Here is a 22351-nt window from a genome sequence, read left to right as displayed (position 1 = left end):
GTTTGAAACCATTTTGGAATATGGCATCATGCACATTTTTCAACATTATAACCATTAAGCACCGTTTCATTATTCGACAGATTTTTTTGTTGCTCAAACTATAGTTCTGGGGCTCCATCCCCATCTAAAACTACTCTCACAGCGCAAGTCTTAATGCTTAATTCGGAATTTTTGCTCAGATCCGATTTCTTGTTTGGCAGTTCATATTACCTTTTAAAATGTGGCCTATATCAGAACTGTTTGGTTTCGAACTGACCCGCATGCGCAAAAGAACTAACAATGACATCAGACGCAACACGCTGTTGCACTAAAGTTAGGGAGGTTATGGAGGAAATTAGCATTTTCGCTTTTATTTCAAAATGTTTGTGTAATGGCAGCCGTAACATTAATGAGCAGGTGCTGAGGAGGAGAAGAATGAAGAGAGAGGTTGACATTTGCGGGGTTATGGCTGCAAATTCACTACTGAGGTCTGTGTGGATTTCCATTTCGTTTGCTATTTTTTTTTACGGTTACGGTATGATCCTTCTAGTTTTGATTGAATTGAAGTATCTCCCCATACACTAATTAGGTCTAACATCTCATTCTCCCTCCATTGACTTGCTTCATCACGTGTTCCATCCATGTTTTTAATTTTACTGTCTGTCTGGGCTAACTCCCGAGGGCGCAGAATTGTGACAAATGTTGATGATCCGCCTTGGTTGTTCACACTGCGGCCGCACTTCTTAAGAAGTCTGACCTGGTCACTTGACCCCCCCAAAAAATCTGATTTGGGCCACTTTTGCCTGCAGTCTGAACGTAAGCCACCCACTGTGAACATACATGCCCAAACGGCGCTTTGGATTAAAAAAAACAAAACATGCACCAAATCCACCCGCTCTTCACACCACTCCTCCTCGGCATCACGTCTTTCCAACGAAACCGAAAGGATGAAGGCAAGTGATTAATTTCAGAAGTTTTCGTGAAATCCTAAACCCCGCTTCAGCAATCCATGACGGGAAAGGAAATTGGAGCAGCAGTGACTTTGGTGATGTTGGAAACCACGGAGCACCACATCGGAAGTCTACCCGCCACCGCGTTAACCTATCCACCTGAGGAAGTGTAAAAATACTGAGGTTTTGGAGACAATGAGCGCAGCCAGAAGCCAGATGAGGAGTAATTCCTTGGACCTCCTTGCTACTGTTAGAGATGCCTTTGCTTGTCTGAGGATCCTGCAGTAGAACGTGATAAATGGTAAGTGGGGATTTAACATCTGGTGCGTATTTACGCAACAGATGGGCTAATGTAGAAAAGTATTGCAAGTTGCGCCGCTGATGGTGAAGTCTACACACCGCTGTACTTTAGCTGTATTCACAGGTTATTATGGTATTAACCCTTGTGTTGTCTTCCCTTCAACCTTGGAAAAAACACTTTTTTTTCCTGACATTTTTGACACCTTTTTTTTCACAATTTGTTTTTTCTTTTTCCAACGTTTTAAATTTTACAATTTTTCTTCTACACATTTTCGGCGCTTATTTCTACTTCCCATATTTTCTGATATAAAACACAAATTTAAAACGGGTAAATGTGACTCGAGGTCAAGTGCAAACGCCTGGAAACCGACGGCCTTTGCTTGACAGTGCCAGCTGTAGCGCACACGAAGCCAATTAAACATTGATTCGTGTTTTTGTTTTTTTTCATTGTAAATCTAGAATGGACTTTTCCTTTACATAATGTATGTTATAACAACTATCTCTTTTATAGTGTCTGACCGGAACTCTACTCCGTAGTATCCTGTTGGTTCTCTTGTTGGCCGACGCTTGTGGTAGACGTAGATGTAACTATAGAGAAATCCTGGGCGCCTACAGAGAGGTCATCTTCGTTGAGCTGCAGAATCTGGTATGAGGACATTGTTGCGAGAATGCCTTTGCGACTATGTGTGCCTCACGTGTGACTTTGACAAATTTAGTTTCTAGTTTTATTTTTATTTTTCTATTTGATCCATTAGCTATTAGTTTTAGTTCGAGTCAGGTCAGTTGCATTAATTAAACATGTTGGAGCAATGCTTGAATATCCTGTGATAGGCTGCAGCGTTCCACTGTTTGCAACTGTCTTCAGTACTCCAGTAAAGCTCATAGCTCGTTTCTTCTCTATTGAATAAATCCATGGTTGCTTGTTCTCTTGCAGAATTTGACTGGCTCATTTAATACCTCCAAAGTGAGAGACCCCTGTCCCTCAGGAAAGGTAAATGGCAATACAGTATGTGCACTTTCATCACCATTGACAGGGTAATAATGACTCATAACAGGCTAATTTGTCCTGATACCGTTAAACTGTGGGTTTCACAAGAATCTGTCACATAATATGCATGTAATTAAAGATTTGGCAAATTCAAAAGAAGAATCCCCCCAAGGGAATTATGGAGTGTAACTTAAGTTTGCTGTATAGTATAATCAACTGATGAGCTATTTTAAATGCCATTTATTTAATTCACTCTCTGGGCTACTGTCTCATGGCAGACTCGTCGCATCCTGGTTTCGATCTATGGTATGACACAGCAGATGAGGTGTCAGAGGGGCGGCAAGCAGACGTCTGACCTGGAAAAGCCACTGATGAGCATGGAGCAGCTCATCGGTCACAACTGCAGCCCTGATTATCTGGTGAGGAGAGAGCTAGATTCTTCCATTTGTATTAAATGAATATATCTATTGAGTTTTCATTTTCCCACAATGAATAAGGATACACCAAAGAGCAAAACAAAACTGCACAGAAAATGATATCCCATCCCCATACCAACCCTCTGATACATGAAATAAGAAACAAGTAAAGGTTGGGCTAGGGAAATGGTTTGCACATGGTACAAAGATGCATAAACCTCCTTCATGATGTGACCCTGATACGAACAGTAATGCAGATAACTGGATAAAAGCCAATGTTTTATCTGCATAACAATTCTTTTTCTGGTTCTATGCTTTCAGGGGAAGAAAGTATCTTGTTCAGCTGTCCAGAAAATACGAGGAAAGAAGAGAAAGAGGATCAGGTTAATTAAAGTTATCAAGGCACTGATCACTTGTTGGCAAAAACTTCAGAGTGCCTCTATGCTCTCAAAGTAGGACATGACGTGTCTTGTTGTGGTTCCTGTTAAGCCTGTGCTACATTCAGGTGCATTTCACCGCATCAAACAGGATATTACGTGGCCAATGACCCACTGTTTTTTCAAATGCAATATCATGAATGTTTACTGTTGTCAAGTTCTCAGTGTTTTGTGTAAAACTATACCAGACTTTGCATGTCAGCATTGCTCCTTGTTTTATGGAATAGTTTTATTGTAACCACAGATAAGCTACAAAGTATCCACAATGCATTGAAATACTTTTAGAATATGCACATTTTCCAAAGTCTATCTTGTATTAACAACTATTTTTGTCTTTGTAAGCCATATGTAATCATCATACCTATGAATGTTCTTCAGTTTATGTTTTGGAGTATATGCAATATAATAAAACAAACTTTTTTAAATGTTTAATATCTACTAATGACCGATTGGTACTGTGATTATTATGATTGTTGATTATTATTATTATTATTAGTGATGGTGGTGGTGTAGGTGCAGTATCAACAAAATATTTGTATACTGTTAAAAAATATCTTTATTAACATAATCAGTGTACAACAGTCAGACTTCCAATATATTACAAAAAAGATAAAACAAAAGTAAAATAAAAGTAATTATAGATCATAATGAACTGACGTTATGTCACACTTCAAAGCCTAATACAAAGTATCCTTGTTATAAAATAATAGAAAAAACTGTATATGGTATTAAATTAACATTATAATCAAGTTAATTTTGGAGTGAGATGGTAGCTGCACTCAAAGTAAACAATAGCTTTGTGCCTAAAGTCGACCTCCTCGGTAAAGCCCTTGTTGCTATACTTTTACTATAGAAGCGGAACACTTCTAATACAGCACAGTTTCCGCCCGGAGCGGAAGATATGTTGCACAGCGTCGACCAAACGATTTTCTATCCATACGAAACATCAACAACCAGCTGCACGTTGTGGTAAATACGCTTCAATACTAACGCCTTTATACAAATGTACGTTTAAAACTTAATTTAAACGTATTTCCGTTATATTGTCTCGCTTACATTTTTACAGACAGACAAACTGCATCCGTTTATACAAAAACATTGTTGTGTTAATTGTCGGACTTAGCCAGACATTTTGACGAAATCCTACGGAATGTTCTGAACATGAAAAACTCTCACTTAACAGCTGAAAGCGAAGTATAACGCTTGTGTTGCCTGGTTTGGTTTAGTCAGTAACGTTAAGCATACGTCAAGTAGCCCTTGACAGAGTAGACATGGCCAACAGCAACAGTATAGACATGGATCCAGATGTTGCTCTGAGGCTGTTTGAAGAGGGAGCTACCCTGGTGTTGCTGGGTGTTCCTCAAGGTACAGAGCTGGGGATTGACTGCAAGAGTTGGCAGGTTGGTCCCCGCTTCAAGGGTGTGAAGATGATCCCCCCAGGCCTGCACTTCCTCCACTACAGCTCTGTTAACTCGCCAAGCTGTGGAGGAGAAATTGGCCCAAAGACGGGCCTCTTCCTCACTCTCAAACCCAAAGACATCCTGTTGGCCAACTGGGATTCCAAAGAGGAAGATCTGGACTTCTCAGCCTCCCAAAACGAAGAGGAGGTGAGCCGGATCAGGGCGACCTTGCAAGACCTGGATCCTCACCTGGGGCCCTATCCGTACGAGGTGATGAGGAAATGGGTGTCCCTCACTGACCGTCTGAGTGAGGAGCTCGCCAATAACTTACAGCCTCTTTCAGGTCGAATATGTGCCTTTAGTGACGTCATCCCTGAGCTTCAGCTCAGACACACCAAAGACAGGGCAGAGCAGCCGAGGAATGACACAGCCTGTCAGAGCATGAAAGAGGGACTTAACAGGCTCCCCAGGATGAAGCAGAGGGAGGGAACGGAGTTGCGCTTCTCTGTTATCCCCGAGAAGAAATACCCTGCTGGGGCTACACCGGCCGAGATCACCCAGTGCAGCCTCGACCTGAGTTATGCCCTAGAGACTGTGCTGGAGAAGAACCATGAGCTGCAGCCTCTCAACCTGCTAGGTATGTGTTCATCAAAATAGCACATGATTACCTTTTTTCACATAAAAAGCTAACCACATTTCATCTCTCCCCTCTCAGGTGAGCTGCAGTTTGCCTTTGTGTGTTTCCTGATTGGAAATGTGTATGAGGGCTTTGAGCACTGGAAGAGTCTTCTCGCTCTCCTTTGCCGATCAGAGGAGGCAATGCGAAAGCGCAAGGAGCTGTATCTGGGGCTCATCGCCGTGCTTTACCACCAGCTTGGAGAAATCCCACCTGACTTCTTTGTCGACATTGTGTCTCAGAGCAACTTCCTCACTTCCACACTGCAGGTAGATGCACAGAATCTCATAAATGCTGGGATAAACATGATCTCAAAGTACATACAAATGAAAGAAACAACCATGTAGTGTCTGTCAGAAGCTTTATCAGGATGCATAGACACAACAATTGTTCTGAGCTTCTTATGATCTCAGTAGCATATCTAGTGGAAGGATCCCGGAAGTGGAAGTACAGTAGTTTATAATGTCCTACCAAATGTTTACTGTCCCATCTCAACATAAGGAAAAAAGAAAATACGCAATTTGTTTTTAGATTTATAATTGGCTGTAGAATTGTGAATGCATTTAACCTCTGAAATTAGAGACATATTAGACAAGTCAAGTCCTAGTATTTAAAAGATCAGGGTTCTTATTTATCAAGAGTAGCAAGGTAGTCCTTCCTGTCCTAAATTTCTCACATTGACCAGAAAAGTAATCTTATCTCCGCCAGGATGTCATAACCTGTTAGGAGTTCCCAGGAGGTGGAAAATAATATGGGAAATATTAACACACATCCCAGTTGTTTTGGAAATATAGAATGCCAAAGCAATGCCTACATTATTATTATTATTATTATGTATTGTCAAGGATGTTCACATTTACAAATAATTACATTGAGTTTTTTTTCTTACAGGACTTTTTCCAGTTTTCCAGTGGAGCCGGTATAGACGGCACACTGCGTAAGAGAGCAGAGAAGTTCAAAGCTCACCTGACTAAGAAGTTTCGCTGGAACTTTGATGCAGACTTGGACGACTGTGCCCCTGTGGTGGTGGAGCTGCCGGAAGGTGTTACAGTGGACTGAGACTGTGTAGTATGGATTCAGTGTACATGCTGGAACCATAAGCAGGGGACAGGACTGAAAAAATCTGACACTGAAGGAGAGCAGTGAAGCCTGGTATTTAACACCAGATCCAAAGGTTCTCAGGAGGCTTGAGGAAACTTAAACATCAACCTCTCTTAGTTTCAGTCACACCAGTAGTTCTCTAACAGTGTGTGTTGAGAGTGTTACATGTAGGCTGCAACACTGAGGACACACTTAGTGTAACCTTAATTTCACCAAACCTTTCTTTCTAACAATTCTAGATATACAGGATTTAGCTAGAAGAAAACAAAAGTATAGTATTGTGTGACTGTAGTAGTTCTATACCTCCTTATATTAAATATAAATAGTTTTGTGTTTATTGATCATTTTTGTTGCCACACTGAAAAATGACAAAATCACTGTTTGTAATGGTAAATTGTTTAAACAAAAAGACCACATCTCAGCTGTTTTCTTCAGAACCTTTCTTAAACTTAAGTTGTTTTTTTTAATGATTTATTGGATCCAAATTCCCCTGAATAAAAACACGTTTGATAGAAAATAGCTGTGTACTGCTTGCTGTCTGTCAGGGCCATCTAGTAAATGTTGATGCACGTTTTAATACCTGCCAGGAGTCTGTCTCTCTCGCCTCCACTAGATGGCATTCATGGGCTTTTTGTGAAATTTACAACTATGTTTCTTGATAAGGGTATTCATTGTAAATGTACTAATGTGCATTCACACATAATGAAAAGCTGTTGTTTTCTGTGCTGGGGAAGAAGAACTAGGTTGGTTGGAATTGGCAGTGTTGCTCAGCATGACTGTCTGGTGGAAATCATCTTTAAGCCTTTTCTGAACAAAGATGATTTGTGAGGACTGACAGGTGGAGGAATAAATGTGGGGAACACAGACGACAACTGGATGATTATAATTACATGCAATTTATTAGGTGTGTGTGTGTGTGTGTGTGTGTGTGTGTGTGTGTGTGTGTGTGTGTGTGTGTGTGTGTGTGTTTGTCTGTCTGTCCCCTTCTTTGGCAGTGATGGATGGGACAGGCCTTGTGTTAGCCTGTTGGTCCATCAATCCATTTACTCGTTAATTTCTCCTCTGCCCTCCTTGAACCTTTTTTCTCTCCAGCTGGACTCTGCTTTGACATATCCCAGCTCTGTGAACCCATCTATAACCATAAAGCTGTTGTGAAAAGGACTAAAGCCATCTAATGCAATTATGTGTATCAGTAGTCTTGGCCTGTTGATGGAGATCCAAATGCCAATACAAGAAATCCATTCTCTTCCCAGAAGACAGATGGTATTGTGAAATCAGTGGTAGTGTTAGGCTTTATGATGAAAACTCCCCCTTTTGAAAATGTACGCACATCTTAAAAGAAGATCAGTTCTGTATTTGTGGTCCACTCTGAGACCACTGGGGCCCTGTGCTGCTTGTTATTTTCTTTTTCGAATGCAATTAGATGGAGAAAATGGCTTGGAACACATGGTGGAAACATCACAGCACAACATGGAAGGAAATGTACACCAATTATTGGTAGATTCAGGTCCCTCTCTGGGGATTAAGTACTGTACATTGTCAATGAAGACAGTCTCAGAAATTACACTTTTGGGACGTCCTTGGCGTTCCAGCCCCTCCATTATGGCTGAAATTACAGTGTACAGAAAGTCAGAGGACAACTCATTAAGTCTCCAGCTTTTCTGTGCCGCACGTACTCTTTCACCCTTGGCAAACGCTCTCCTGCCATGATCCTGGTATGGCAACCATTTTCCTTTTAATCTCTCTTATTTGTTTCGTTTGGTGTGGCCGCCCTGGGGAGTGAAGCACGCTGGGAAATGGATTGAGTTGATTGTGAAGAATCTCAAAGGCAAGCAGGCCCTGTCAGTCATGGTGGGGCTTTCTCTCCATTAGATGTGAGCTGGTCATTTTCATGGGGCTTCACAAGCTGCTCACCCTGCCAGTGTAAACACAAACCCCTCTGTTTCTTTCCCAGTCACTCACCGCTTCCCCCCCCTCACGGCAGCAAGAAGGATGGATGTTGGTGTGCGTGCATGTGATTTCTTGACCGAGTATTGACTCCGGTTTTGAGCAAATCAGGTGTTTATTAATTGACGCATTGGTTTGTGATCACCTAAGCATCTGCAATAAATGGGCAAATTAGAGTGATTTTGCTGTCCACTACAGTGGAAATTTAGAAATACAGTGAGAGATGTGCAGGATTATCAGTACCCAGAGGATCCGTTCTAGTTCACCGTTGTTGTTGCATTGCCGTGTGTTGTTGCATTTCCCCAAATACTGTATTTTTGTAGACGTTTTAATTTTAGGTTGTCGTTTCTCATGTTCTCCATCTTTCTGTACAGATTACTTGCCAATTCTCTGCCTGCTCTTTGTTTTTCAACCATCGAGGTGAAGTCTGTTTCTTTCTATGACCACTTTGATGTATGGCTAGATGCATACGAATAGCCTGTCAAAAAGAGGGCTTTTTGGTAATTGCCGTGTCTGTAGATTACACAAGGGAAAACATGTTGGTACAGAAGTGGAAAGAGGTGTTTACTCATTGACCCCTTTTTAATGTTTTGTGAAGAAAGTATAATTACAAACATTGGGCAGTGTGGTTTAGTTGTGGTGAAGTTTTCTCAAAAACCAAATATGAAGGCATGTAAAGTTTGTGCATCTGTGGTGTGGATTCTGTTCTCTGTCCACACACATCAGCTGCTGCTTCCTCTCACCTTTTTGTCTTGCACTTTTCCTTCAGTGTCTGCCTCATAAGTGTTGATGACTAGCCTGCCTGTAATCCCACTGTATTCCCTCTCTTGTGCAGTACCAGCGGAGCTTCACGTCTGACACGCATGACCCAAATGCGAGGCAGGCACGTGTACATTTTCCCAGGACGTGTATATGAGTGTGCGGTGTGGGGCGCGTGTACATTTTGAACTCTGGTTCCCAGACATATGGACAGGGGCGGGTGGGGGAGAACTAAAAGCGGGGATGGACAAGGTTAAAAATCCCTCCTGGAAATTGTATACACAGACAGACAGACAGACAGACAGACAGACAGACAGAGAGAGAGAGAGAGAGAGAGAGAGAGAGAGAGAGAAATATGTTCTGTCATAGTGATCTGCTGAAGTGTTTAAAGGCGGTAGACCTTTTGAGGTCTGGTCAGCAGGCATGTGTGTGTCTGTCTTTCTGATCATGTAGCATGAGGGCACAGCAACTGGGCCATTAATGTCCCAGCCTAACTAACTCAAGTTGTAGAGGTGAAACAAGCACATGCTGTGATTAGCACACAGACACAGCAGCACAACAGAGGCAGAGATAACTTCTGCTGTCATGTCTCCCTGTTGTCACAGAGCTCATAAAAGTGTCTGCGCCTGTGTTGTATATCCTCCTTGAGAGTCTAACTAAACATTGGACGAGTCTTTTTGAATCAAATACGGTTTGGACAAATCACAGTAAAGATGTTTTCCTGGTCCCTATTCCCTGTCCTCAGTCAATCAGATATCCTTCACTCTTCCCCACCTGCCCATCAGATCACTGATCCCTGACTTCCATTTTTTGTGTGTGTGTGTGTGTGTGTGTGTGTGTGTGTGTGTGTGTGTGTGTGTGTGTGTGTGTGTGTTGTCTTTGGCTATGGCACTGCAGCATGAACTCTGGCAGACCTTGTCACAGCAGAAAGGATTTGAATTCCGCTGCACCCCAATAGACACACAACCTCTCACTATTGCTCACTTTCTTTCTTTCTGTGTGTGAGGGTTTTGAGGTGAAAGCAGACCCCTACTGGTAGCCCCACACCCAGGGGAGAACCCGCTGAATGGTAACAGGGTGGAGAGGAAGGGCAGGAGGGAAACCCTGAGCAGAACGGGCCTTTCAGATGGCGCTTTGAGGAGGATGAAAACATTCATCACTCACTGTTCTCTTCTGGGTCTTAAAGTCATTCCTGTTTTCTTCTGTCCTTTTCCAGCTTTCTTTCAATTTTTTCTTCACCCTCTACCGCCTGCACCAACACCCTCCACCTTGTAAGTTAATTATATTCTAAATCTATTATTCAGACTTTTCTCTCTCTCTCTCTCACACACACACACACACACACACACACACACACACACACACACACACACACACACACACACACACACAGCTTTACTTGAATTTTTACCCTTAATCTTAAAAAAAAGTGACTTCTTTGTCTGTGCCCCTCTGTGAAATGCCTGACTCCAACCAATCAGGTATGATATACTAACTGTATGATGTCAGCAGCAGGTATTTCCAACATGAAATTGAAGATTCAAGGATTTCATACATATTTCATAGCTTTTTCCCCAAAGTAATGCAGGTCATATAAATGATTCAATAATTTAGAAGAAAAAAAGTGCTTTCCTCTGTCTTAAAATGTGTCTTGCGACCTGTTGTAGGGGTCCTAACCCTTGGTTGGTGACCACTGCTGTAAAGTTTAATAGGGGCTGCTTTGCCTTGGCTTGTGTTGATTATTATCATTTTTTTCTTGTGGAACAAAGAAAAAGAAAAAAAACAAAACTTCCTTTTTTGATGGTTAAATCTTCCCATTTATCTTAGAAAGTAAACTGAAAATAAAAAGTGTTCATGAGAATAATTCTTTTCAAGAGGTTAGTGAGTGAAAGACATTGACACATTGCACAATCTGTTTTTCTATTAAAACTGTAGAATTGAGCCTGCCAGTTCATTCTTGACCTTGGAAGTTGTAGTTTAACTTAATGATTTTAACCCAAGGTCCAATTACCAGCTTTTTGTGGAGCTTTCAACCACAACCCCTGGTGTTCATCAGCTAACACAAAAATCAATCCAAACTCACTGAGAATGTGAACATTCATTTTGGAGACACTTTGCAGTAGCATTTTTCAAACTCCATCTGCCAATAAAGACAGTGATGTTGCTGAAAGCTCTTTAAAAAGGGAACCTTGAGTTAAGATTATTTGATGAAAAAAACCTCAGTTTTGATTGAGCTCTTCATTGTCCCTTAATGGGTTTTTTTCTGTTTTTCGTGTCACTTCGTCACAACTCTCCCTCCTCTCTCAGAAGGCAGTGCAGGTGTGCATAGTTCCCTCCTTATGCATCATGCTGTAGCTCATTCTGAAAGAAACGGTATTTATTTTGAGACACAGGGAGCTTTTAAAAAAATCCCCTCGTCCCATGTTTTTTATTCACGCATCTCTTTAATACAACAGTAAATCTTCCTCTTCCTCTGTGTTCTTTTTTCCCATCCCACTTTTTCCTACTGTATTCCACTTCCCCCATTCCTCTGCTTTCGCTGTCCAGGCTCAAGTTGAGTTATGGGACAATCATCCAGAGTAGCAGAGAGAGTTGAATCTGATCTGTTCAGTATTTCCTAGTTTGCTGTCCCTTATCTATTCTGTACTCTCTAAAATCTCAGCTCATAATCATTCGCAGACACAAAAAAAAACATCACTTCTCATCAGGGTATGTTTATTAGGGGTATTATGTAAATGACTCTTAATGACCATTTTCTTTAAAGTCTTTCCCTCCTGCTCTCCAGCTCCAACTCTCCCTCAGTGTTGCTGGCCAGAATCCTAGACACATCTCAGCTGATCGTCCCTAATCTGAGCCCTAGCTTTCTCCTGTCCTATCCTGCTGCTGTCACCACTGCAATTACGTCCGTCTAATTGGACAGGCTTCTGTCAGTGTGTGTGAGCGCGTATGCGGCTGACTCCATGTTGTAGCCAGGCTTACTGGAGCCAGGTGGCCACGTGTTTGGCTCACACAACTATTTTTCTATCAATGTTAGACCACAGGCAATAAACAGCCATGTGATGCACACAACTCAAGGTTTGATATAACGCCAAAGACTTGGCAACACATGCATGGGAAGACATTAAATATTACCAGGAATGGGACATTTGACTGGTAGGTTTAGAAGTTTGGCTAAAGTTCGTATGCAGATATGACCAACATGGTTTGGATGGTTGGAGCTTATTCCAAGATGTTAATGGAACTGTGAAGAAGAAATAATGGCCATGAATCTGAGATTTTTGGCTAATGGCTAACACAGATAAACTGTAGTTGTGTGTTCCCTGGGTCTCTGATGAATAGGTTGGGCCTTGAAGCTGAAATGGGAGAGGCTCAAAGAGTCTGGGGTCATGGACCACATTGCAAAACTGAGAGACAAGTGAAAGTATAAAATCATTATAATAAAAGGGCTTCAGCAACAATTCAGCAGTATGTTAAGTGTGGTGTAGTTTGGTATGTCAGCTTAAGGATAATTAAGGGGCTTAAGTCATTTAACTGAAATCACTAACGACTTGCAGAAGCTGCTCATCTGTCATGATGTCACTAAAAGCTGCAACAAAGCATTTTCATACCATAAACTTTACCACAAACACTTTGGCGAACAGCTCCCTCTCTCTGCAGCAAACCCAGAAGAAGCATCACTCAAATGTTTCCACGAAGACTCATTACTCTTGCTCTATCCCTCTTTCTTCTCCCCATATCACCCTCTTTCTATTACAGGGCTATGTCTGGTGCTGCTGGTGATATTTACCTCTCTGACCAATGGTGTCTGGCCAGTAAACAGACTGGCCTGTGTCCTGGTCCAGACCGACTCCATGTTGTCTGCTCTCTGCTCCTTCTCCAAATCCGCATTACCACTGAACCACAGCTGGCTAATGAAAGTCAGACCCTGACTACTCACAGAATGCCTGCACGCTAACTACTGGAGCATCCTGGGAGGAGTCAGAGAACTACTACTGTGGACCTGTGGACATGCCGGTGATTTTGGAGATCACAGTATAAACCTTTAAGGTTGGATGTATGTATGTATGTATGTATGTATATATGTAAATGTGTGCTCAGAACACACACTAAAACTATTTCCTCTGTTTTGCCAAGGAGGGTCCACCTTTCTGTTCAGATTAAGAGTGTCTTGTTCTTGTAGTATCTTAAAGGAAGACGTCCAGTCCAAAGTAAACATTTGATCTGAGAGCTCATTCAGTCACATGCAGCTGGCTCTACAGTAAAGACGGTCTTGGCCTTATGAGTTTTATATACAGTAATGGAGAGTGAAGATATTCTTATGGCTAATGATATTCTACTCTCACAGCTTCCAGTCTGCATCCCTTCCTGCACCCCCAACACAAGGGCTGCCCGGATTCATGGGTAGACAAACAAAGACCCGGGCTGAGACGGAAACGTGCAGTGATCTGGTTGCATTTAATGCTCAAAGAGGAAGGGGTCTTTTTATTCAGAAGATTGGTGGTGGCTGTCACCTCGCAGTCTGAGGGGTGCACTCAGACATCCAACCTGTGCTTTACTGATGTTAGTCTTATAATGGCATGCCTAAATGACAAGTATAGAAAGTCAAAATAAGATAAATTGTTCCTCCAAATGAAAAGATGAATTCATAACCAATTGGTTTTGGTCAGATATTGCTGTGTAACTGACAACACTGTCACGGCACTGTAGTGGCTTTTTTAACCTATACTGTAGTTGTGACATCATTACTGTAGGGAATTCCTGATGGCTTGTCTAAAGGCACCATTTTTGAATACGTGAATGTTTTGATGACTTTCACAGTATTTACATAGCACCTCGACCTGCTTTGTAATAAAAAAATATATGGAAATCTAACTTTTTACTATATGGGACCTTTAAAATGGTAGAGACAAAATAAGGTCCTCATTATATAAAACAAAACAAAGCTAGTTATTTGGTTTAATAAATAGTATAAAAAAGCTTACTGTTTTGAGGAGAGATGGATTTTGTTGTTATGTTCAAAGATAGGCAGAGGAATTATCCATATGTTTAAACCTTTCACATCCACTGACAGCAGGTATGATGTACAGGCTTTTATAAAAAGATGAGGGATAACATGCAACACAAACAATAAGCTTTGGAGACTCATCAGCTGACGCCTCTGCTTTTGTAAAATGTGTTTTTTTGCTTTTAATTGTGAAAAACAAATACAATTTTACACAGCTCTCAGCATCTGTCACACTTGAAGGTTTTTGGAGAATGTGAGAGGTAATTAAGAGTGGACACTTCTTTTTCTTTTTCACATTGTTTCCGCTTGGTTTTATCTTTGTGTGCAAGTGTTTGTTTCTCCTTTAATTTGAAAGGCAGTGTTTCACTCTTCACTTTTCTTTTGGCAGCCCTGTCAGTCCCATAAAAGCAATGGAATGATTGGCAAATTGGTTTCTATCACACCCAACCAAAATGGAGTCCAGCTTTTCACACAATTATTTCACACGCCCCACAGAGACCTCAGTCTCCAGCAAGGACATGGGCGCTCATTGTAGATGTGTTTGTTTGGGTTTTAATGTTGAGAAGAAAAGACATCTTAATGTTTTATGAGTCAAGGGTTTTGTGACTGGGACAAGAGTACTGTGAGGCAATATATCAAACGTATACATACCATATAAAACAATGGGACCTCCTTTCCCTTTGGGATGCACTGCTGACGCCTACATGCTTTGGTGGAATTGGGGGCTAATCTAACAGCATTCCTGAGTGGTCCAATTGGGAATTGCTTCAGTTGTAGCCATACCTCAGTTTCAGCAGTAGTGCTGCTGTGCTTAGTGGATACAGTCTGCCTAAAGTTAAATATCTGGAGTTGCCAATGCACAAATTCTTACCTTAATAACCAATAGCCTGAGAAAACACATGGCACATCAGGGTTTCTTAATCCAAACCACACAAATGTACTTACATGTGCATGCATGCACTCTCTTTCTTTCCCACACACACACACACACACACACACACACACACACACACACACACACACACACACAATGTGTCATGTGACTGGCACATGTTATGTGATTGCTGTGGCAGATATCCTTCATATCCTGTCCAGATTTGTTAGTCTTTCAGATTCCTGGATGACGGGCTAAATCCATACTGCTCTGGGAGGCTAACATTTTTTTTCTTTCGTTCATTAAACCAAATCATCTCCAGTCCAGGCAAAGGAACCATTTTCAAAGCCACTAGGGACATTATCAACCCTACAAGCAAAACACTCCACTGTCAGATCATCAAACACATATGTGTGTCCGAGATGAACATAACTGGGAGTAGAGGAAGATATTCTTGATTTGAGAGTATGAATACTTACTAAAAACATTTCCGTTGAAACCTGCCAAGCTTTGTATTTAAAACCTGCCAAGGAGGAGAAACAGTAAATGGGAATTAACTAAAAAGGAAGTTCATTAGCACTGCATGCCTCTGGTGAAAAGCTTGAGAGCCCGTGTAATAGGCATGAAGGTATTTTGAATGATTAATGGACTCGGTAGATGGGGGGGCTTTGGGTCATGGGATCTGGGTTGGGGTCAAGGACAAGGTCTAGGGGATCATGGATTTACCACATTCACACTGCACGAAAGTTAGTTGATGGGTTGCTTTGTTTTGATAAATTGTTGTTGATGCAAAAGGACATGTTGTGATGTTACAGTACAGCTAAGTTTTGAACAGGAAAATAGTTCCAGATTTTTTGGTGTTTTTCATAACTTCCGTTGTACTGATATATGTATAAACCAAGGTTCTCTATCAGTATTTTACTAGAAGTACCATTAAAAACACAGCCATGATCTGCTGACTTTCTCTCTCCTTAAATTAAAGGGGTGGTTCAGAATTTTGGACATAGGACCTCATTTCCTAGTTAGCCAGTGTGTTATTTATCAGTGGAGACCGTTTTCAACACTTTTCATCCAGTCCTTCCAGTTGCAGAGTTCGCTGGTGCTAGGCTAGCTTAAGTCAACAGTATCTGCTAGCCTGCCACTAAAAACAGTCTTACCCACTCCACAGTACAGGCAAATAAATAATAACGCCAGACTAATTTCATAAACAATTGTGCAGCTGGCAAGTGTGAAGTTGAGACAGCAAAAAGTAGCATGTGAAACGAACAATTACTTATGAAAGTGACAATCAGTGAAGATTATGCCACAATAGGGAAAATATGGTCCAGTCCATTATATTACAGGCTAAAGGGCAAAATTTAATATTTCAAATGCATTATTATTCAGCACTTCTTCTATTTAAAGTGGCTATAAACCATATTTTTATAATAATATATCAAATGACGATGTGAAAACGCTGTGAAAATGTAAAAGGGGTCACTCGTAATGATACAGAGAATTATCAGCTGAATCTGTAGCTCCCCCCCGGCTTAACAGAACTTTATAGCATCTCTCAGCTTATTCTTTAGCTGTCTGGCTGCAACTTAACTGTTTGGTTCACTCTCACTGCTCTTATAGTGTAATCTACAGCAGGCAGCTGACTTTAGCCAAAACACTCAAAAACCCATTCACTGTCTGCTCAAAACAGCACACAGACAAAGTTAACGACTAGATGGTGAACATAGTGGAGCTTTTAGCAGCTAAAGGACCAGAGATCTCCTTCAGGAGTTGGTAGAGACCAAAATCAGAGCAAAAAGAAGAGTCAATAGTGAACTTACATTCGCCAGGTGACTAGAAACATGACTGTAAATTAATTCTAATGTTTCTTTGTATCTGCTGGATGTGTAAATAAGCAACTGTTTGCTAACAAGTTTACCATATTTACTTAAAATATAATGATGCTGCGGTGGAGGATGAGGATGTTGATCTGCTGAAGAATGTGAGAGATTTAGCCAATTGTTAAAGCTTCGGACATTATTTTACTTGTTTATTTAAAGTTTTGGAGAACATTTATGAACTTTTTTGATATCTGTTCTTCTCGGATAATAGTCTTAAAGGGGTGGTTCAGAATTTTGGACATAGGACCTCATTTCCAAGTTAGCCAGTGTGTTAATTATCAGTGGAGACCGTTTTCAACACTTTTCATCCAGTCCTTCCAGTTGCAGAGTTTGCTGGTGCTAGGCTAGCGCAAGTCAACAGTATCTGCTAGCCTGCCACTAAAAACAGTCTTACACACTCCACAGTACACCCAAGGCAAAAAAAATTATAACGCCAGACTATTGATGTAAATGTCTGTGTTGATAGAATAATGTTAGAAATAAAACTACCCTTGCATCGCATTTCAATAGTTATACTTTGTTCCCTGTAGTTGGTAGCATAGGCTACAGCAGCGGCAGAGTGATATTACCTAGGCTACTGAGAAATCCGGTTTCCATGACAATCACACAAGTTTATTTACTTGCCGCTGCAATTTGCATGTAAACTGTCCGAGCTTACATGACTTTTCTGTCAGCAATTACCTAAAGTTAGCGGTTAGCCCAGCCAGGTATCTACCAAGAGTGTAGCTATACCGTTAGCTAACGTTGTCACTCTCCACAATGCATTGAACTGTAATGTCATCTCCACTAACATTGTCAGTCTCAATCTATCAGTAGCAGCTAGGCTAACGTTATGAAAGGGGCTAGCTGTATTAGCTAGAGTAGACTACCAAAAGTTATTACCTGTTCATCAGTAGCTGTTGGTGCATCTGGAAAGACGGATGGAACCGCATTCGTTGTCAGTGACTTGTGGTCCTTTAGAATGCGGTCTAAAATGATCACTACACATTTGCCACTTGAGTAGAGTCTCCGCCTTGATGTCCAAGCCAGCAGCAAGAAGCCACAGTTGGTTCCTTTCTGGATCTCCCAATGGAAATTTGTGGAAACTTTGTAATGCCCATCTGTTTGGTTTATTTTTACAATTTCTAAATGCACACTGAAACACCATGTTGCCTAGTCCTTAGTTTCCAATCCAATGCTTCAGTACCACTGTACTAGGCTACTACTAGGTTTCCCGCCTGGAGTGCGCTTCTCTGTTTACTTTTTGGCGCAGTACTACTAACCGGAGCAAAGTAAAATTCCGCCACTGCAGAGAAACTAGTCCCTCAAAATGTAATGCGATCATTGAGATGCAAGGGTAATTTTTCTAACATTATTCTATCAACACAGACATTTACATCGATAGTCTGGCGTTATTATTTATTTGCCTGTACTGTGGAGTGGGTAAGGTAACTGTTTTTAGTGGCAGGCTAGCAGATACTGTTGACTTGCGCTAGCCTAGCACCAGCAAACTCTGCAACTGGAAGGACTGGATGAAAAGTGTTGAAAACGGTCTCCACTGATAAATAACACACTGGCTAACTTGGAAATGAGGTCCTATGTCCAAAATTCTGAACCACCCCTTTAAGACTATTATCCGAGAAGAACAGATGTCAAAAAAGTTCATAAATGTTCTCCAAAACTCTAAATAAACAAGTAAAATAATGTCCGAAGCTTTAACAATTGGCTAAATCTCTCACATTCTTCAGCAGATCAACATCCTCATCCTCCACCGCTGCATCATTATATTTTAAGTAAATATGGTAAACTTGTTAGCAAACAGTTGCTTATTTACACATCCAGCAGATACAAAGAAACATTAGAATTAATTTACAGTCATGTTTCTAGTCACCTGGCGAATGTAAGTTCAATATTGACTCTTCTTTTTGCTCTGATTTTGTTCTCTACCAACTCTTGAAGGAGATCTCTGGTCCTTTAGCTGCTAAAAGCTCCACTATGTTCACCATCTAGTCGTTCACTTTGTCTGTCTGCTGTTTTGAGCAGACAGTGAATGGGTTTTTGAGTGTTTTGGCTAAAGTCAGCTGCCTGCTGCAGATTACACTATAAGAGCAGTGAGAGTGAACCAAACAGTTAAGTTGCAGCCAGACAGCTAAAGAATAAGCTGAGAGATGCTATAAAGTTCTGTTAAGCCGGGGGGAGCTACAGATTCAGCTGATAATTCTCTGTATCATTACGAGTGACCCCTTTTACATTTTCACAGCGTTTTCACATCGTCATTTGATATATTATTATAAAAATATGGTTTATAGCCACTTTAAATAGAAGAAGTGCTGAATAATAATGCATTTGAAATATTAAATTTTGCCCTTTAGCCTGTAATATAATGGACTGGACCATATTTTCCCTATTGTGGCATAATCTTCACTGATTGTCACTTTCATAAGTAATTGTTCGTTTCACATGCTACTTTTTGCTGTCTCAGCTTCACACTTGCCAGCTGCACAATTGTTTATGAAATTAAATCATTATTAAGGAAAATTGTTAATGTCCAATGAAAGATAAATGTTGATACATGCGCACAGTGGCTTGGCTTTCCTCATCCTCTGCAGGAAGTGAGTGTGCCTTTGATTAAGTTGCTTGTAGTGTGACTGCACGGACAGATTGTAGGGCCACAAAATGAACAGGAAGACAGTTATGGCAATACATTTGCAATATGCATTCCCTCCAGCATCACACCCAATCCGATCTTGGTCCTTTTACAGTCTGGAGAAGAATTCCTGACTTTATTAAAATGTGAGATTTGTTTGGATACTACTGTGTCGTAAGGATTACACTGCCAGACAAAAGACTCTGTTTGAAACTCCCAGGGCCCATACTGTAACTCTACTGTAAACCAACATACTCCATCTCCAATGCTTAAACTGTACTCTTCATTATTGATTTATTGACACTGCTCCGCCTATCAAGCATGATTACATTCCAACTGTATTATGGCAACTGTACATTTGCAAGAGCCAAGTGTGAGACTTGAAGGCTCCTCTGAAAGTAATGTCTGTGCACACATACATGCTTTGGATTTTTCAAGTGAAGTGCACATGCAGAGTAGAGGCACTGACAGCAGCTGTTGTGTGTTTGGTATGTGTTCTAAGCTTCATAATGGCATACATAACCTTTCATGTGTCATTAAAACATTCTTCAGGAATGGCAGCAGGAGGTCCATGGCAGATATGAAGGCAGCAATAAGTAAACAAGGATAAATAAACCACAATTGCGAACTGTAAAACACTATTTAGCTTAGGTTTTTAGGCTCACCATGTATGGTGGTTGGCCGTAGTGTGTGTCCATCCTGCAAACCTCAAAGTGGCCATATGGTTTTGATATTACCATTGATATCACCATCACAACACTGGGCACATGTCGTGCATTGTCAGGCCATTTCATGCTTTGGTCTTAATTATTTCTTGTCTACACAAGCTTCATATGAACAAACGTGTGTGTGTGTGTGTGTGTGTGTGTGTGTGTGTGTGTGTGTGAGAGAGAGAGAGAGAGAGAGAGAGAGTGTGTGTGTGTGTTTCAGGAATGTATCGGTGCACAGTTGCTACTAAGATCTTCCCTGTGATCTTCAAGTGCAACAGTTGACCCTAAGAGCCTCTCACCTGTCCAAACTGAACCAACTCAATGACATCTTCAAGTTATTATGCCCTCAGACACACACACACTTACTAACCAATCAACCAACCCAGTCGCCTGACAAGAACATTGATACCAGACAGTATTGCAAAATCTTGCATTACGTTCAATGAATTTTTTCTGTTTAGTTTTTGTACATCCAATGCCAAGCTTTTTAAATGTTTGGGAAAGACTTTCCACCTCGCACCTTAGACGTAAATTGTGAGGTACAGAGTCATGCGCTGCACATACACATACTGTATACTCAGGCTTTGAATGCTAACCCTAAATTTTATTACAAGAAAACTCAAATATCCCAGTACCTCAGCAGAGTAGAGGCCCCTGACACACACACACACACACACACACACACACACACACACACACACACACACACACACACACACACACACACACACACACACACACACACCATGTGATTGGACTTCCAGCTTTCTCAACTCTACATGCTTCTCCTCTGTTCTGACCCTGAGCCAGAGGCTGTGAAATGAGATTACGTGTGAAATGAGGAGCCCTCTCACTTCTTCTTATGATCCAGGAAGGACAAATCAGGGTTAAAGACAGACGATAGAGAGAGATAACTTCAGGCAATGATGCACCAAACGGGGTGGGGTACAATACTGGACCAAATTCTTCCACATCATTACATCTTTGAATCTCGTAGCCTGAGGGAGAAAAGCTTATCCAGTCAGAGATAGAGATGATGGAGGCATAACGATCTCCTCCAGCTTAGGCTCTTTTCATAAATGATCCCATGTTGAACAAACATTCATCTGGGCGTGAAGTGCGGTCCTCACCTCCTAACCTGCAATTCCTTTTGCTGGCAGCCCTCTCCGACGTCTGTCTGACTCTGATGCGATGGCATTCCCTGCATACCTGTGCTCTCAAATGACGGGGGCACATGCGCAGGTCACAGGGCCACAGCAGGGAGCGGATGTATGCGTATTAACTCAAATCTCGAATGACAACCCCATTCTCCCGCTATTGCGGATTAATCTTTCCCAGACTGTGAGGGTATAGGGAATATGGGTCAAGCTGCTGAGTGAGTAGAGGGCGATGGGGTAAAGCAGGGTGGGGGTGAAGGTGGGAATTTAAGCGAGAAGTTTCAACCCTGGTCGAGTGTGACCTCTGACATCCTGATGTGAACCTGAGAGTGAGCTCAGTGGAGACTGACCTCCTCTGACGGAGTAATTAGCGTGAACAATAATGCACAATTGGTTGCAGTTGGATTAGCTTGAACTCATCTAATAAGGCATGCAGTGCACCAAGTAGCTCAGTGAAGCGCTCAGGTTTGGGAATGATACACACTCTTTGATGTTTTAATGAAAGGCATCTCTCTCTCTTCTCAGTTCACTGGCTGTTTGATAGCCATATGTACTCGAGATAATGATAGAGATATGAAGTTTCTGGAAAGGAATAGATGACATACTACTGTAAATACAAAAAAAATAAATAAATAAAAATAAAAAAATAAAAAAATAAATATATATATATATATATATATATACAGTCAGGTCCATAAATATTGGGACATCGACACAATTCTAATCTTTTTGGCTCTATACACCACCACAATGGAGTTGAAATGAAACGAACAAAATGTGCTTTAACTGCAGACTTTCAGCTTTAATTTGAGGGTATTTACATCCAAATCAGGTGAACGGTGTAGGAATTACAACAGTTTGTATATGTGCCTCCCACTTTTTAAGGGACCAAAAGTAATGGGACAATTGGCTGCTCAGCTGTTCCATGGCCAGGTGTGTGTTATTCCCTCATTATCCCATTTACAAGGAGCAGATAAAAGGTCCAGAGTTCATTTCAAGTGTGCTATTTGCATTTGAAATCTGTTGCTGTCAACTCTCAATATGAGATCCAAAGAGCTGTCACTATCAGTGACGCAAGCCATCATTAGGCTGAAAAATCTAAACAAACCCATCAGAGAGATAGCAAAAAACATTAGGTGTGGCCAAATC

The 22351-nt window shown here is 41.2% G+C and overlaps 2 protein-coding genes across 2 annotated transcripts; both read left to right on the top strand.

Annotated features, from left to right (window-relative positions):
• The first annotated feature begins 803 nt into the window (after positions 1-803).
• LOC144520318 (uncharacterized) lies at positions 804-3515 on the top strand. Its single transcript, XM_078253986.1, has 5 exons — positions 804-1230; positions 1741-1875; positions 2164-2220; positions 2496-2636; positions 2955-3515. Exons 1-5 carry the CDS (start codon positions 1228-1230, stop codon positions 3087-3089), a joined length of 471 nt encoding a protein of 156 aa, XP_078110112.1. The 5' UTR covers positions 804-1227; the 3' UTR covers positions 3090-3515.
• Positions 3516-3958: 443 nt separating this feature from the next.
• Positions 3959-6764, top strand: aar2 (AAR2 splicing factor). Its single transcript, XM_078255182.1, has 3 exons — positions 3959-5107; positions 5186-5415; positions 6038-6764. Exons 1-3 carry the CDS (start codon positions 4342-4344, stop codon positions 6203-6205), a joined length of 1164 nt encoding a protein of 387 aa, XP_078111308.1. The 5' UTR covers positions 3959-4341; the 3' UTR covers positions 6206-6764.
• The last annotated feature ends 15587 nt before the right edge of the window (positions 6765-22351 follow it).

Source organism: Sander vitreus, chromosome 7 (assembly GCF_031162955.1).
Source record: "Sander vitreus isolate 19-12246 chromosome 7, sanVit1, whole genome shotgun sequence".
NCBI lineage: Eukaryota > Metazoa > Chordata > Actinopteri > Perciformes > Percidae > Sander > Sander vitreus.
This window is presented reverse-complemented; position numbering and strand designations above follow the sequence as displayed.

Excerpts from the sequence above, each read along its gene's own strand:
- LOC144520318 (XM_078253986.1), top strand. Across the intron at positions 2,221-2,495 it reads ACCCCTGTCCCTCAGGAAAG|ACTCGTCGCATCCTGGTTTC; the intron begins GTAAATGGCAAT and ends GTCTCATGGCAG. Across the intron at positions 2,637-2,954 it reads ACTGCAGCCCTGATTATCTG|GGGAAGAAAGTATCTTGTTC; the intron begins GTGAGGAGAGAG and ends CTATGCTTTCAG.
- aar2 (XM_078255182.1), top strand. The coding sequence starts at position 4,342 with ATGGCCAACAGCAACAGTATAGACATGGATCCAGATGTTGCTCTGAGG. Across the intron at positions 5,108-5,185 it reads GCAGCCTCTCAACCTGCTAG|GTGAGCTGCAGTTTGCCTTT; the intron begins GTATGTGTTCAT and ends CTCCCCTCTCAG. Across the intron at positions 5,416-6,037 it reads TCCTCACTTCCACACTGCAG|GACTTTTTCCAGTTTTCCAG; the intron begins GTAGATGCACAG and ends TTTTTCTTACAG.